The sequence below is a fragment of the Diabrotica undecimpunctata genome, chromosome 3, assembly GCF_040954645.1.
Source record: "Diabrotica undecimpunctata isolate CICGRU chromosome 3, icDiaUnde3, whole genome shotgun sequence".
Lineage (NCBI taxonomy): Eukaryota > Metazoa > Arthropoda > Insecta > Coleoptera > Chrysomelidae > Diabrotica > Diabrotica undecimpunctata.
Window position 1 is genome coordinate 149,830,925 of NC_092805.1, and position 18,610 is coordinate 149,849,534.

General features: G+C 32.0%; 1 protein-coding gene across 5 annotated transcripts in view; it reads left to right on the forward strand.

Annotated features, from left to right (window-relative positions):
* LOC140437551 (uncharacterized) overlaps window positions 1-17,026 on the forward strand; it is a 41,799-nt gene extending 24,773 nt beyond the window's left edge. The window contains exons 13-18 of one of the 5 annotated variants that reach the window (XM_072527136.1): window positions 139-226; window positions 1,207-1,436; window positions 2,727-2,889; window positions 3,065-3,258; window positions 8,425-8,955; window positions 9,194-9,284. In XM_072527136.1, coding sequence (XP_072383237.1) covers window positions 139-226; window positions 1,207-1,436; window positions 2,727-2,889; window positions 3,065-3,258; window positions 8,425-8,955; window positions 9,194-9,198 — 1,211 coding nt within the window. In that variant the 3' untranslated portion in view covers window positions 9,199-9,284. Of the gene's footprint in view, window positions 1-138; window positions 227-1,206; window positions 1,437-2,726; window positions 2,890-3,064; window positions 3,259-8,424; window positions 9,484-16,236 lie in introns of those variants that run through there. The other 4 variants (XM_072527138.1, XM_072527137.1, XM_072527135.1 and 1 more) reach the window with 4 other exon arrangements.
* The last annotated feature ends 1,584 nt before the right edge of the window (window positions 17,027-18,610 follow it).

Below are 18,610 nucleotides of genomic sequence, written 5' to 3' on the forward strand. Positions count from 1 at the left end.
TCTGGATTTGAATATCCACTCTGTGAATCATTTCGGTGAATTAAACGGTATTAACAAGACTCTAATGATTTACTGCTAACATTAAAATTATTATTGTTTTGTATAAAACATTGAATTATTACTATTCTTTAATTGTAGGATATGCAAATTGTGTAGAATCTCTGCTCGACAAAAAAGTGTTTAAAGAATTGGAGGAAAATTCATTTTCACCTATTCACTGTGCCACGTAAGTATAATTTTGTTAACTTAATTGTTATAATAAATGTTTTTGCCATTACTTTACATTAATTCCTTAATGTATATAGAATTTATATTTGGTCGCATACGAAGCAGCCCAACAGCCAGAAAAAAAGTAACTAAGAAAAAGAACGAAATTTGTGAAAAGATAAATAAATACATAGGTGGTAGAAGAAGCACTGAAGACTGGAAAGTAATAAAGAACATATGGAAAGAAAAAGGGAGACATATTATATCACCAATAACAACAGAAAAATGGAAGAAACACTTCGAAAATCTACTAACTGAAACCAGAGACATATTTATAAATGCTGAAAACGTAGGCAATAATGTACGGATAGTGGGGTCAATAGAGGAATAAGAAATAACAGAAATCTGCAAGAAGTTGAAGAACGGAAAAGCCCCTGGACCTGGTGAAATACTTTTTACTCCAGTCGTCAGAGACGAAAATACCACTGAACTCGAAAAATCGTACGAACAAGCTGAATTTTTCTGAGAATATCAATTTTGGGACCTCAAACAAGATGCAAAAAAGTTTACCACCTCTACTCCTCAGCTAAACCGTATAATATTCTTCGACTAATTATGATAAGTAAAATCGAAGGACATAGAGGAATTGGTAGGAAACAAGCCTCGTGATTGAAGAATGTCAGAGAAAGAACCAAGATACGGAGAGTCAAACAACTGTTCAGAATAGCTCAAGACCGAGAGCGTCTTGATGTGCTAATCGCCAACGTTAAGGGGACTTGATAATACACGTTAAGAAGAAGAAGGTGCGTTATCAGGGTTAGTGAAGGTTTTCATCGCAAGATTTTAAGTTTTAGCAAAGGTTTTAGGCTACTCAAGGCCCACTTAAATTTACTTCGTCGAAAGCTATAATATTTTTGAGTTTTAATACACCTCTGATTTCATATGCCTACGTAAAGTTATTTAAGTTCCTTTATTTAGGTAAATTAATTTTCTTTGCAGATTTTCAGGGTCAGACAAGTGCCTAGAATTATTAGTCAATTACTTTGGAAAAGAAATAGTTAATTTGTCAGATTGTCGAAAGAGAACTCCGCTACATATTGCTGCTCTGAATGGCCATACAGAATGCGCGAAATATTTAATAGAACAGGGTGCTGACATTCAAGTATTCGATGAGGAGGGACGGACGCCATTTATAGCCGCTGCGCAGTACGGACAGACTCAGATTGTTGGTAAGTATGCATATTGTATTGTATAGTAGTATACGAGTAAAACGGTGCTGAAACTATTCCCAAACGTACAACATACCCAACGTACGGCAACACCCAAAATGTAGTAGTTCTTCGTTATTTGAAAAGACACTAACATTAGAATTAAAGCCCGCGATCACTACTGGAAATCTTTATTACACAAAAACAAACTGTAGTGGTGTTATTTACAAGTACAAGATTGATACATAAAAATTACAGATAATTATTTACGAATTGAAATCGAACACACTCCCCAGAACGTCGTTAACTTTTTCGTCTTTTAATAGGGATTAATCGGCAATATTTTCGGGCGTGACAATATTACGTACTCCTTTCAGGCCAAGCCGACAATACCGACTGACCAGAAGTCGAAGGTCCTGTTAATTATTGATATATATTACAATAATTATTGTATTAAACTTAAACTTAATAATTATTAAGTTTAAGTTACTTTATTTGCAGCTAATATAAGACTAAAATATTAATAGTGCTAACACCTTCGTTGATTTATGCCACTAGATGTCGCTCTTCGGAACTTGCACACAGCGAATAGGAAATATCAAATAGGGAAATATATGTAGCCATTCTCTCGGAGACAAAGAAAGTGAAGCGGTAGTGAAGGTGTTACAAGATTATGTACATTTCTTCCCTGGAGTAATTAAAGACCAAAGAGCTTAAGCTGGTATATCTATTTTAATTCACAAAAAGTATATGAAGTAAATAAAATCTTGAAAGCCATATAATGAACGTGTTACAAAAGTGACAATTTTGTTTTAAGAGACAAAAATATGACGATTCATGGTATATATGCCATAAATAATTTCACTATCCTCGAAAATAATTATTTTGAAGAAGCCTTGAGAAACGTGCTAGTTGAAATCTCAAATAACCATGAGCTGATAATTGGAGGAGAACTACTGGTAAATATATGCAAACAGTATAAATTATAAATAATGAAAAGCTTTTTCGAGAACAAATATACCTGGTATCAACACACTAGAGGACTAAAATATATAATAGATTATATGTTATTCTGAAACAATATAGTACATATTTGGTACGAGATGGGATCGTGAAGAGGGGAGCAGACTCTGGATCGGTTCACTGTCTGGTCTTTAACAAAATATATATACCATTTGCAGTAATGTCAATACAAAAAAGAAAGAATGCGAAGGAGATATAAATATATATGTTCTCTTTGAATGTTTTGAATTAACCCTTGAATTTATAAATAAAGTAATTAAATTTGAGTAATATTTTTTTTTGTTTCAGAACAATTATTAAGTTGTAAAGTTGATCGTACTACTTGTGATAAACTTGGCAATACTGCTTTACATTGGGCGTGCCTTAAAAAGCACAACCAAACTGCCTTATTAATTTTAGAAGGATCTCCAGGAGATGAAATTATCAATGTAGCCAATAATGACAAGAAAACGTGAGTATTTAGAACTCAGCTAGAAAATAAAAAATTTACACATTAAATACTTTTCTTCTCCATTCTTTGACTTTTTTATTTTTCGCTTTTACCTGGTGTCTTTTTCTACACGAGACCATATTTATAAGACCAGCGAATGCCAATAATGTTTTTTAATATTGATATTTGATTTTAGCCCACTACATATTTCTGCAAGAAACGGCTTAGTAGATGTAACTAGGGAATTACTGAAGAAAGGAGCCTCGATTATATCTGTGGACAATGAGGGATTAACACCTGCTTTGTGTTGCGCTCCAAATAACAGTGTTGCACAATGCTTAGCATTGATTTTGCAGTCACCGTTCCCCAAAAATTCAAAATCAGGAGAGGGTAAATATTTTCTAATTTTAATATTTACAAATTTTATTTTTTGAAATTTTCTTAAGATTTTTGTATGTTTTATCATCTAAGAACGTTCATAATTGTAGTGTTAATATTTTATCACCTGATGTTGACTCGTCTTCTGACGATTTTCCACGAAATAGTGTGAGATTCTGCAACTGTGATCGATCTGTTGTTTATTTGGTATAGTGACTGTAGTATATAATATTTTTCATTGCGAGATTCGTGGTCTAAATATATCAGGCCGGCACCTTTGTAATATTATTGTCTTGCGTAGTTTGTCAAACTGTATGATAAAAACTCAGCCAAAGTTAAAATACACGGAATATATTCAGATGCGTTCATAACAAAGAAATGAACTAGAGAGAGCTGCATACTATCACCATTATTGTACAACATATATTCTGAATATATAATGAGAAAAGTACTAGACTAATGTGATGGAGGAATCACTATAGGAGGCAGAAAAATCAGCAACCTGCGATATGTAGATCATACACTTATAGAAGCAGCGAATGAAGTCAAAATGATTACCATCATATATTCGGCTAAGCCGGATAAGCGAAGAATTCGGACTTCAGATCAACACCGAAAAAACGACAGAGCAAATAATCTACCGCACATACACCAAGTGGTGAATTTCGAAGTGTTAGACAGATTTGTATATTTGGGCTCCCTGATAACCAAAAATGCCGATTGCTCCTCAGAAATCAAGCGTAGACTAGCAATGGCTCGAACCGCAACACCTAAACTGATTTAAATATGGAAAGACCGAACAATAACAAGGAATACTAAGCTTAGGTTGGTCAATGCCCTTATTTTCCCCATTGCTACATACGCAGCTGAAACATGGACACTCAAAAAAATCGATAGGAATAAGATCGAAGCCTTCGAAATGTGGGTCTATAGAAGAATTCTACGTGTGTCCCGGACAGAACATAAAACCAACGTGTCAATTCTGGAAGAGCTTTATATAAAAGACAGGGTATTAAAAAAAGTAAAACGAGCATACCTAATTTACTTCGGCTACATAGTTAGAAGAACGGGGCCCATGGAACTATTGAGGGAAAGGTAGAAGCCCCAAGACCACGAGGAAGATCTCCAACACGATGGGCAAACCAAATGAAGAATCTGGTGGGAAAATCCCTATATGAAGCCTTCCAGATGGCACAGGATGGCAGCCAATGGAGGCAGCAAGCCAATAATATTTCGAGTGTCACCACGCCCTGCCATGGGCTCAAGGAATGAGAAAGCTCCTCTTTGTGTCTATGTCGAAAAAATTTGCAGGGCACTCTAGTAACACATGATTCACTTATTTACTAGTGGCATTAGTTTACTCCGCGATTTTTAAACTGTAAATAAAACAAATAGATTTTAAAGAATGAATTTGAAAGATGCATATTGCAGAACATAACTAAAATCAGTTCGTATGTAGATAAGTTGGTGGTGCTGATCTTTATCTTATTCATATTTTAAAATACATCTTGTGTCTACTTACATATTTTGATGAACATTAAATAAATGTCACAATATTGAATTACTGTCAGGAATAGCTGTAGTAAATAGGGAGAAAAATCTGCAGTTTAGGATATGTAGAAGATAGTTTAAGAACTAGATGCCATTAAAAACATTTGTAGAGAAAAAGAACATGGCATAGATAATATAATGGCAATAATACAATAAAATGATTTATATCTTTAGCACGAAGAACTCCCACCCTAAGAAATTCTTTAAAAATTTATAAGGATAAGGATAAGATTTAAAAATAAAATAAGGATTTAAGGAATTAGAGACTGATTATTTTGCTTAATGTAATCTGTACAGGTGTAGGACATAACAAGTTTTGTGTAAAATTAATAATAACTATATTTAACAAAATTTATATAATTATATCTTATAATAATCGTAACCAATGTCAAACGAGTATAAAAATATGCATATCTGGGAACAATGATTAACTCCACAAATAATTATTACTTCCAGAAAATTAAAATCGGGATAGAAAAAATACGGAAAACTTCAACAAAATGAGGAGAGTGCTCTGCACAAAATATTTAAAGTTGGAACTAAGAGTTAGGTTCGCAAAATGCTACGTTTTCTCGACTTTAGTTTTATGGAATAGAAGCTTGGACCATGAATGCGACATCAATGAAAAAACTGGAATCATTCGAATTGTAGGAATATATAAGAATTCTAAAAATAACGTGAACAGAACACGTAAAAAATAAGGAGGTTATGGGAAGGATGAATAAAGAAATGGAAATTTTAAACACAAAACAAGAAAATTTGAATAACTTGGACATATTACACGTGGAGAAAGAAACACTTTGTTCCAACAGAGTATGCGGGAAAGATCCAAGGAAGGAGATTCGTAGGAAGAAATAGAATGTCATGGCTCCCTGCGCAACCTGGGGGTGGTACGGATGTACATCAAATAAACTTTTCAGAGCAGTTGTCTGTAAAGTCCGAATTGCTGTGATGATTGCCCACCTCCTTCGGGGAGATGGACTTGAAGAAGGAGATATAACTATATAAATCTGTTATTGTTATTCTATTGATTGCACTGTAAGCTGGTTTCTAGAATTATTTAACACTCAAATTATAATTTGAGGGTACCTAAGCTTCATCGATACAAACAGTAAAATATGTGAAGTGAGTACAAATATCTTGGCCATAGTCATATAAGTGTTAGAAATTGTAAACAGAAAAATTGCATTCAAAACTCATAATATTGAAACATCGGTCATTTTATTCTCAATAAACTTTTTCTTCCTATCAGAAGTTGGAAATCATCATCGCTGTTTTTAACTTTATTAGCCGTACTTCTAAAGAGCTCTAGTGAGCTGCAACTCAACCATTCTTTCAAATTTCTCAGCCAGGATATTAAATGTCTTCTGTCGTCTCCGGTGGAATTAATAAACGTATGAAAACGCGCACTTGCACTGCATAAAAACACTCACAGGCGGTGGTCGGTGTTGTTGACAGCATCTTCAGGTCCATCCTCGACAACGTGCTCGTTCTACGGCGGCTTCGTCCTCTCTAGCTGTACATTTCCCATCTGAATGTCGCCGGTGAGTTTGCCTGAGCCTCCGTGGTGCTCTGGACCACATAATGGTAGGACAGGCAGTGACTGGCTACTGCGGAGACATCCATTGCATCAGGTACTTAGCATCAAGTAGGCTGGCTCGTCGGAGATGTGGCACATCGACGGTTTCAGGGCTGCAGAAGGTGGATATCGGCATGTTAGTTTGGTGTACTAACATCCGATGCTTCTCCCCGCTGTTTTCTTGAGTGGTTTTGATGCAGGCGTCGTGTTGGAACTTTTGCGATTTTCGATCGCGGAGCATGAGAACTCTGACATCTCGGAGTCGTGGTAGAGTTCGTTAAAAGGTTGGGCGCCATGTCGTCTCCGGTGTAATTAATAAACGTATGAAAATGTGTTACCAACTTGGTGCAAGTTTCCATGTTTATTAATTTGTCCAACTATTGTGCAATATGGTGTAATATTGCGTAGTTGGCCGGTACGCTCTTATTGTGGCATTATCTTGAAGAGACAATGCCATTATGGTTTTATTAGAGGTGGAAATAAAACACATTCTTTCTAAGAAGAAAAAAACTCAGCTTCAGAGTCTTAGAAAGTTTGCAGAGCCCTTCGAGCAAAGTGCTCTAGGGAGCTACCCTACACGGGTAAAACCATGTACTGACACACACTGACTTGAGATCCGAAAATGTCCCATATTTAAAGATAAATTAACTTTTATATGAAACCTTTTCATTTCTCAACCAATTAAATTTAATTATATGTTCCAGAAGGAAGGGCGATGCACGTCGAGGTGCGTGATTGGTGGCACCTGACGACACTTCCAAGGTTTTCCTCTCTTATATCTTCTTATTTTCCTGGAAGCCAACATATTTAAAAAAGATTGAGAACAAGGGAAGCGTTATATACACAAACCATATTTATGAAACGATCTTTCCTTCCAATCTGTTTATCTTTACAGATGCGTACTCATGTTTGTTAAGATTCTTCCAGGGATCGTATTAACCTTTTTTATATTGAATAAAATCCTTTATAAAAAGGTATATAAAAAACCCAGTTGGGCTATGTTGCATTGACAAAACGTTTTCGGAATAAATATTCCATCATCAGTGTCAAGTTAATACATGGATGTAGCCACTAAATATGTGGGTACAAACCCTTTAAAAATTATTAAATAAGATTTGATCTACATTATGTCTAATTTACATTTAAGATGTTAAAGTTACCGTTGGATAGGTAACAGGGCGACATATGACTCTACATTAGTTGCGAGTCCTGAGACGGTATGTCTACGAGGACTTTGTCAAAGCAACTCAAAGTCGCTTTGTTGCTTTGTTGCTTTGACAAAGTCCTCGTAGACATACCGTCTCAGGACTCGCAACTAATGTAGAGTCATATGTCGCCCTGTTACCTATCCAACGGTAACTTTAACATCTTAAATGTAAATTAGACATAATGTAGATCAAATCTTATTTAATAATTTTTAAAGGGTTTTTAACCACATATTTAGTGGCTACATCCATGTATTAACTTGACACTGATGATGGAATATTTATTCCGAAAACGTTTTGTCAATGCAACATAGCCCAACTGGGTTTTTTATATACCTTTTTATAAAGGATTTTATTCAAAATTTTTAATATATGGTATACAGCCAAATACAGGAACTTTGTTTCCTTGTGGATTTTTTATATTGTTTCTCTGTGTTTAATAACTTTTCAAGTATTGTATTAGTCCATCGGGGTAGTGATCATTGTCGATTTTTTCTTCCGGTTTTTCTTGAATCATTAGTGTACCATCACTAGAATGTTATTATCTTTGAAAGTACGTAACTAGAAAGACGTTGTAAATTATTAATCTGTACAAGAACAGATGTCGTGAGTTAATCTGATCCAGATGGGGCAGGTTACTCTGTCATAGAATAGCACAAGGTACGGGCATAAGTTCCCAAGACGGTTCATATCCCCCCTCCCAATTGCTATTGATAAGTTTTTCTGTTGTTAGTTGAGATTATATTTATCCAAAGTAATTCAATTTGTTTCCTTTTTTTTACCTTTAATCTAGTTATCATTAGACCCATGTAGTATTTTAAATAATCTCTTCTTTTTCTCTAGATTATTTGAAAGAATTCCTACGTTTACAAGTTACTCCCCAAAACAAAGAAACTGAAACGTATCAGCCGTACATTCCCAAAATTTCCAAAGTGAACCATAAATATACACCAAACAATCATAGAAAAGTACCATTTATAATATTAGACGACGATGCAAATTCTAATTATTTTATAGTGGAAACCCCAGAGTCAAAAGTTGATCTTGACACTGATCCGGAACCATTAGGTACCACGTTACACAAATCTCAAAGTTGCCTTTCCCTAACCGATTTAAGAGAGTCTAAAGATTCATTAACCTCGGTAAGTAACTGTAGAGAATGTTTTAAATTGCAACATAAATGCCATCAATGTAACTTAAAGTTCTTATTGAAAAGACACCTGACAGGAAAAACGTCTAAAGCCGATTTCAAAAGATTCCTAACAAAATGTCTTACCGAATCAACACCTGAATATAAACTACTTCTTAAAAATTCTGTAGAGACTGTTGTAAGAGATCTAGGTTTGAAGTCAAGACTTTCGAAATTTAAAAAAGGTAAAACTTTTGAATCTAATAACATTTTTGTTAGTAGTTCTGTGAACACGGTAAAGAAAAAAATCAAAATTAGTATAACAAAGGAATCAAATCATATCGTAGATACAACCAACGTAATACAGTTAAAGGAAACATGCAAGGAAGTCATTCTTGGGAAAACTGAACCAATTATTAAACTACTATTACGAAATTATATAAATGATTTTCATTTCAAATCAGATTTTTTTGTAAAATGTAGGCTAGAGAGACCGAGTGCTGGTTTACCAAACTGTTCCCTGTCCCAAATCGTTGATCAAGAAGTTCAAGTTCTAGAGTTAGTTCGTAACGAATCTGAAATTCTGTTAATGAAAGCTGATTGTAGAATTAACGAAATTAAAAAAATATCCGATCCCAATTCCCATTCCAAAGGAAAGAAAAAACTAATACCTGATCTCGTTTGCAGTATTGTATAATGTCAATTAAAAATATTTGTGAGTACTGATGTACTATTAAATGTTTTAATGTGTTTTTTTATTTGTAGTAAAATATGATTCATGAACAGCTCTATTATTCTTTATTCTGACCGACATTTGATTATTTTTAGACTGTCGTTGTCTAGTTAGTTAGTTTTTGTTTAAACTTATATTTTTTGAATCAATTGTATCTATTATCAAACTCAATGGAATAAAAGATTACTTATAATTGAATCGGTCATTTTGAAAACGGGCCACCTCCACTTTTTTAAATTTCACAGGAGTGGTAAAAAAACTTCTCATCTTCATTACTATTAAGAACTTAAGTCAGAGAATAACCGAACACACAGAGAAGCGACACAACGGTCCAAAAGCGTGTACCATTTTTGTATACGCATGCCCGATTCTAGTTGTTTAACTGTCAAAAACACGTGCTTATTATTTAATTCTGGTTGTTTTCGATAGTCCGTAGGCGCATATGGTAAATACTCGACACAACAAGTGCATTTGACCATTTATATAATTTTTTTATAGTTAAAAGTTTATAGTTATAGTTAAATATATAAGTTTATAGTTATAGTTTATAGTTAAAAGTTTAATTTATATTTAAAATGTCTGGATATATTTGTGCGATTCGCGGATGTTCATCTGTGACAGGAAAAGGAATAAGTTTATTTAGATTTCCTAAGAATAATAACAGGTAATTACTATTGCTTTAAAAAATAAACTTTGGTCTGCCAAGGTATAGTTCAAAATGAAAACATTAAATTTGGTGTCAGTGCTATTTCTTTTATTGAAAGACGCAAGTCTCCGAAGGCTCAGGTCAAAAAATCAACATATGGTGGCCGGGTGTCAGCGCGCTCGAAGACAACAATACGAATATAGTATTTTTAGGAAATAAAAATATATAGAGGGTTTTATACACGAGAATTTTGATTTAAGAGCGTAGGCGCAAAATTTCGGGCCAATGTTTTTTAAATGTATTCATTTTTTTTCGAATCCTGAAAAAACTAATAAGTATTTTTGAAAAATTTAAACGCAGAATGAAAGACTACATTATTACTGAGGGCCGAAAGTCCCCGAAAACTTCTATAATGTTTATTTTAATAAGTTACAGGGGTGAAAAAAAGAAAATTTAGTGTGATTTTTAATTTTAAATATCTCATTCAAAAAAACTTTTTGTTTATTCTAAGGGACTTTCGGCCCTCGGTAATATTGTAATCTTTCATTCTGTGTTTAAAGTTTTCAAAAATATTTGTTAGTTTTCTCAGGATTCCAAAAAAATGTTAAAAAGCATTGGCCCGAAATTTTGCTCCCACGCTCTTAAACGAAACAAAGAAATTACTAAAATGCTCAAACTAAAAATTGTTGGAAACAGCATAAAATATTGCTTTCGAAAAATATGATTTTTCAACTTAAATGTACACAAACCTAAAACGATAATCTTCTTTGGTGGTTCTTCGATATCTTCACCGTGGTCAATTGTGTTTGTCGTATTATATGAAAATATTGAAGGTACTGCGTCATGCGCCAATGTTTTTCTTCTATTTCCTTTTACAATAACATTATCTTCAAAATGCAGTTCACAAATCCTATAATTATTATAAAGTGAATCCATTTTGAATAACAAATCTTCTCGTCTGCAAGCTTCTATCCACACTTTGGCACTACAAATTTTTAACAGAACAAATTTTAAACAAAGAACTTTTTCTGTATTTATAAATAATACTTTATTACTTACAACTATAAGAGTATTAGTATATTCTAAGTATATTGTAAGTAATGAAATATTTAACTTTTGTCAATATCTAATCTTAATAAATTTACAGTTTTCTCCTAAGTCACAAAAATGTCACTAAATATTGAGATATACAACAAATAAAGTTTTAATATTTTTTATTTGTAATTCCCATTTAAAACTCCTAAATATTTTATGTACTTCGATCCACATATTTGATCTTTGTTATTTATATTTGACGAATTAAAAATTGGCCAGACAACTTTTGTATATAGCAAAAAGTAGATGAGTACCTATTTAGTTTTTTCATAATTTAATGTAAGTTTGTTTATTTGCAACCATGTTTTTGCAATTTTGAAGTCTTGTTCTGTTGTAATTTTAAGATTTTTAGTAATTTCTTTGTTTCGTTTAAGAGCGTAGGCACAAAATTTCGGGCCAATGCTTTTTAAATACAATCATTTTTTTCGAATCCTGAGAAAACGAACAAATATTTTTGAAAAATTTAAACACAGAATGAAAGATTACATTATTACCGAGGGCCGAAAGTCCCCTAGAATAAACAAAAAGCTTTTTTGAATGAGATATTTGAAATTAAAAATCACACTAATTTTTTTTTCGCCCCTGTAACTTATTAAAATAAACATTATAGAAGTTTTTAGGGACTTTCGGCCCTCAGTAATAATGTAGTCTTTCATTCTGCGTTTAAATTTTTCAAAAATACTTATTAGTTTTTTCAGGATTCGAAAAAAATGAATGCATTTAAAAAACATTGGCCCTAAATTTTGCGCCTACGCTCTTAAGAATTTATATTGTATGCATCGAGCAAAAAGACAAAAGAGGGAATCTAATCGTTATGAAAAGGCGACCAAAAAAGTGGCCTCTGATGGCGGACATATCCGGAAATGCGAATGCGCCAAATTTAAATTTTCCGACACTTATTAACAGTAGCTATAAAATAGTTTTCAGAATGTGTCTTAGACGAGAAAATTTTAATTAAATATTAACGATAACAGTCTAAAATGTGAAACAATTGTTAAAAAACTTCAATATAAATAAGATTTCATGTGACAGTTGGGACAAATAATAACATAACCCAACTAAATTTGATTTCTTAAACAAGGAAAGACTCTCTTTCCTTGTTTAATTTGGCCTCTTAAGATGGCACTTCCTGTCTAACAATATTTTTGCCCCCCTACCTTTACATTCCCTCTTTTGTCTTTTTGCTCGATGATTGTATGATATGCCCACTGACTATTAATTTTCTAGTTGTTAGCTGTCATTGGCGGCTTGGCCACGTAACTTCAAAGGAGTGTCGCTTCTCTGTGTTCGGTTATTCTCTGCTTAAGTGTTTTTATGTATTTTTGGTTTCATGATTTTTTATACAAACCGAGAAATATTATAAAAAGATATTATTTAAAAAGGAAAAGACAGTTAACATTTGATTTCACGTATAGTGTGTCTGTGTATTCGCTTATACGTATTTCGGCCTAATAGGCCTCTTCAGAACGGCTTTCACAGTCGCTCTGAACGTGAAAATAAATCTATTCTGTCTTAGGAAGCAACTCTAACATGGCTTCGAATGGACGCAAATAGCGACATCTGATATAAAATCCGTAAACTAATTTTCAAAACCAAATTCAGATTTTTGCTTTAATCTGTGCCTTCTAAGAATTGCAAGGCAAAACAGACGTTGATAAAGATGTTATTAGAGACATGGGGAATCTAAAATTTGCATTCCACAACATATCTCCTCAACTAAGCAAAAATCCTAGCGAATTGGTTTCTAGTACTCGTACAGAGTAAATCGGAATAAAAAGGAAAAGACAGTTAAGATTTGATTTCACGTATAGTGCACAAGCGACCAACCGTTATTTCCCTTATCAACTTTGCATAGGCGTATCAAAATAATATTTTAATTATTTATTATCTACTTAAACACATAAGTAATTACGTAAAAATGAACTAAGACCGATATAATTATTAAATTATCATGTGTGTTTTGATAGGTATCTTATAGTTGTATATGGAAGCAACTGATTCAGTTGCTTCCATAAAGTCCTCGTAGACACACCGTCTCAGGACTTGCAACTTCAACGTGGAGTCATATGTCGCCATGTTACCTAATCCAACGGTAACTTTAACATCATAAGTATTTATAAGATATAATGTCGAACAAATGTAACTAATTATTTGTTAACGGGTTTTTACCCATATATTTAGTAGCTACATTCATGTACTCCTAGACACCGATGATGGAATGATGTATTCCGAAAACGTTCTGTCTAACACAGCCCGTTTGGGTTTTTAAATATATACCTTTTACAAAGGATTTTAATAAATTTTTTAATATATGGTATACAGCCAAATACAAGAACGTAGATTCCTTGTGGATAATAAACTATTTCTCCCGTTCCCACTCTTTCCAAGGACGTAAATGTATAGACCAACGCAGCGTTGATAGTTTTATCGATGTTTCAAAGTATATTTGACGAACTGGTTCGACTATTGGCTCGTGAATCGCACCGGTATGCAGAAGGTATAAAGAAATGGGTGCAAATTTTATGAAACCATCTCACTTTTCACTTATCCACATTGGCGAAGCATTTACAATAAAAATGACCCAGTAAAATGGGTACACTAAAAAATACTGCTTTCAACCTGGTTCCCCATCTTATTATTACTGGCTGAGGGGGATGTGGAAAATTGGGAAGTTTTATCTTGTAATACTGAATTCTTAAAGGTACTTTGAGAAAAACTTTTTTATATTAGATATAAGTTCATTAATAAGAGGAAAATATTTTCTAATTTCTTCCGCAATTAAATCAGTGCACGATCCTCTTGCCTACGCCATCTCTAACTGTCGTCTTTTTCTCATGGAACCATCACATACAGAGTATGCTGCGTAGTATCTTTATACCAGCTTTGACCATGTACACACACGCTTCAGTCTCCTCTTTTTAATCAGGAACCCAAACAAGCATGTCCTTTAAATACTTGAGTGAGATGATAGTTTATCTCTCGTGTTCACGGTTGACCTATATATTGAGGTGAGTGATGAGACCAATAATCAGCATTCTTCAACAAATTCAACTCAAACTTCAAATTTCAACAAATTCTATCTTCCCTTTCTTCTCCAATTGTTTACTCCTCAGTCACCAGATCTGTCGGTGGCACTTTTGAAGTTATACTTCTATACGCGCGCTCAACGTTGGAAATTTGCACGGGAGTGAATCGGTGAAATCATTACATATGTAAGATAATGAGTACGAGAGAGACAGAAGATATATTTTCTCTCTCTTCCTCTCTCGAGAATAACAATGTTCCTTTTGTATATATATTTAATATATATATATATATATATATATATATATATATATTATATTTATATATTATATATATATATATATATATATATATATATATATATATATATATATATATATATAATATAATATTTATTAGTATTATTATTTATGTGATGTTTTGTATTATTTATTAAATGTTCATAATTATTCACCCAATAAGACCTATAGTTTCTTTTTATACAGCTCCGTCATATAAACTTTCAAAAAAACTGTTTTCTTCTGAAAACTAAATTTTCACCTAAATTTACCTTAAAAAATACAATAGAACTAGTTAATAAAATACAACATTTTCAATTACCTAACAACTTAAGATTAATTTCATTTGACATAAAAAATCGTTTTCCTAGTATTTCTCCTACAGAAACTTTTGTTCTAGTAAAAAACCTTTTAGACCATATTACAAATCCAATCATTACATCTGACATTTTACATCTTCTTGAAATTTCCATAAACCACGACTACTTTGAATTTAATAATCAAATATATACAAATAACAGTGCAGGACTTATAATGGGTAATCCTCTAAGCCCATTGCTATAAGATATTTTTATGGATCATCTAGAGACAAAGATTTCAAAACATCCCGTGTTCAAACAGTTTTTGTATTGGTGGAAATATGTATACAATGTACTGGCATGTTTTACAGGAACTAGACAAATTTTTATCGTATATTAATTCACTCCATAGTCATATCGAATTTACAATAGAAACAGAACAAAATCAATCCATACATTTTTTTAGATTTAAAAATTATAAGACTTAAAAACAAACATGAATTCTCCGTATTTCATAAACCTGTGCCCATACTGACACAACTATACACAATTGATCATCCCATCCTACACAACATAAACTGGCAGCCTATCATAGCATGTTACATAGAATAACAGAAATTCCGATGTCAAAATACAACTTTGAGACAGAATTAAATATCATTAAGCAAATAGCAGTAAACAATGGGTACAACCAACAAACATTCAATAAACTTTTAAATCAAAAACTACATAAGAAAGCCCTGAAATTAGTATTTCCACCACCAGAGAAAAACCCAGTACCTTCTGATCGATAACATATACAGCAAAATATCAACAAAAATAGCTAAACGCATAAAAAAGAAAGGAATAACACCAGCTTTTAGAACAAACAAACAACTTAGACAAATATGTTAAAAACAACAAGAGCCAAAATAAAAAACACTTACACAGTGGTGTATACAAACTTAAATGTGGCGACTGCACAAAAATTACATCGGTCAAACTGGTAGAACTTTTAACAAACGTATAACAGAGCATAAAAGGGCTTTCAATAATAGAAAAACAGATTCTACGTACGCACTTCACCTTCTAGATCATAATCATTCTTTTAATGACGAATTTCAAATTCTTCACATCCAAAATAAAGGCCTTAAGCTATCTTTGTTAGAATCTATGGAAATTAACAAATTAAAAAACACAGACATAATTGTGAATGACCAACTTGAGACAAACAGTTCTCTCCTCCTCAACCTATTTCATTAAAGACTATAAAGTGTGAACCCATGCCAATAATAGATCACTTGAGAAAGGCACTCTGCCGAAATAGCTGTAGTGATAAGAGTATATAATAAATTTTGTGGAAGTTTTGAAAACAACGTTTTCAGTGTTTTATTGTTATATAATTTTTTTAACATACATTCAGAACAAATTTCGTTTTTCTTAAGTTATATTTTCTAATTGTATTTTTACAGGAATGTCTTCAGAATTATCGGCGAAAAACATCAGTTTAGCTGTACAAATAACGATGTCCAACATATCTAATATAGATTTGGAAGGCGGATCTAATCATTCTAGTGATAATGAATTTTATTAAATTTCTGTACTTTGTATTTTAGACAAATTAATTTGTTGAAAACTACTCTTTTAAAAGGAAGTTGTATTGTAGATAAAAAATATTGAAACTAACATATCGTAACGTTGTAAGCATGTTGTTACAAATATATTAATTAAAGAAATTCTGCAACATTCATATATTGTAGAACAAGAGCTTTCCCTAATATACTGAATGTAAAAATATGTATCTATGTATAAATGTAAAAACTAACAGATTTTACATAAAATGATTTTTGTTAATTCAAAGGGAGATGACCTCACCCATTATAAAAACAAAAATTCAGAGATATCTGCACTACGTCAAAAGCAACATTTTAACTGTTTTTATTTCAAAAACGTCAAAATTGTTTTCAAAAGAATTCCATTATTATAGAATCGGAAAGTAAATCCATAAATAAATGTAGGTGTCTACATAGATATTATTTTTTTTTTCAGGATAGTAACTTTAGTGGTTTTTTCCGATTATCTCGGCAATTGTGTACCGGGAAAATTGGATTAGGCGCCCAAATTGGTTTTCTAATTGAGGGCTTTCATTTGATGAATATCTTGAGTGACGATTATTTTCATTTTATTTTATAAGTATAGTAATAATTTTTCTTTGCTTTTAAATATTTATACATCGTTTTTATACATTATATACATTATATATATATATATATATATATATATATATATATATATATATATATATATATATATAGTACCATTATTTTAGATAAAATAGATTAGAAATTAACTTTAAATTTTTATTTAATTAACCGAAGAGAAAAATAGGTATTTTACGTAAAAAATACTTTTTTATAAAATTTTTTCTCGAATATATTTAATAATATCTGAGTAGTAAATGATTATATTTGCTTCAGTATTCGTTTCGAATTTAAAGTTCGTTGTAATAATTATTGCGTTCAGTATGGTGGGTATATCGCTAAATATAGCAACAAAGTCAAATTCTCATCATGTATATTTCGACCATACCTACTATGTCGTCTATTGTACGAGATTAACAGTCAAAGCACTATAAGAGTATATAAAAATAATACAACTTTCTTTTATTTAGAGAATATCTTTTAAAAATAACAAAAAAATAGTTTATTGTTTATGAAACAAAAACATGTTTTACTTTTAGTTTACTGTTAAAAAATTTCCAAAAATATTAGCCAAAGTAACCAATATGGGGGTAATAATGAAAACAACTTAAAAATGTGTAGGGTTTCTATAATTATTACACAAAGTAAAAAATTGGATAAACCAAAAGGATGTTAATCGTGCAATATAACTTATAGAAGTATTTTTATTTGACAGAGTTTTTAGTAACACTTTATTGGTTTCAATTAATATTCACCAATATGAAGTGGCTGTTACAAAACGATATAACCAAATATAATGACCAAATGTTACCGACCGATCTAAGAGATTCATTAATATTCATTGCGAATAAGATAAACTATTAAATATACTCCATAGGTGTATCTCCAGACTATTTATTTCAAAGGTAAGTTCGTGTAAGGATCTTCAGACTGAATATATATATATATATATATATATATATATATATATATATATATATATATATGTAACATGCCTAAATACATTTGACTAATGTCATTTGCCTCACCTCATTTGACCTAATAGACGTTTGATCTAATGTAAATTGAATTTCTTTAGAAAAGGTGATGTTGGATGTGCTTCTGAATCTTTTTGATGTTAATATTCTCCTTCCGAGATACCGACAATGGAATTCTTTGTTTCAAATATTTCCAAAGATTTGGCTTGATGAAGAGTTTATGTAATTGAGACGTACAGCTCGGTCATAAACACAAGCCACAACCTCTCTTTATATCATGATGCTCACTGTTTGTTATCAAGCGTGATATGTTTCATAATTAAGTATATTATCATTAGATGTAGAGTCGTTAGGTCAAATGTCTTTAGACAATGTTTTCTTTAGTAGAAATATATTTTAGTTCTAAGCACGTTAGGTCAAATGACTTTTGGTGAAATGTTCATTCGTTCTAATAACTTTAGGTCAGATGTCTCTAGGCCAACTGGTCCCGTATCAATAGATAAATCAGGTATATTTGATGCTTTTGTATATTTGATGATTTTATACTTTGATGCTTTTGTATAAATTCACTCACCAGTGTCATGGTACAACTAATAAACATGAATATCTGATAAATTAATTGTGAGTCGCTAAAAATCAAGTAAGAGTAGCATAAAGATCATGGGTTC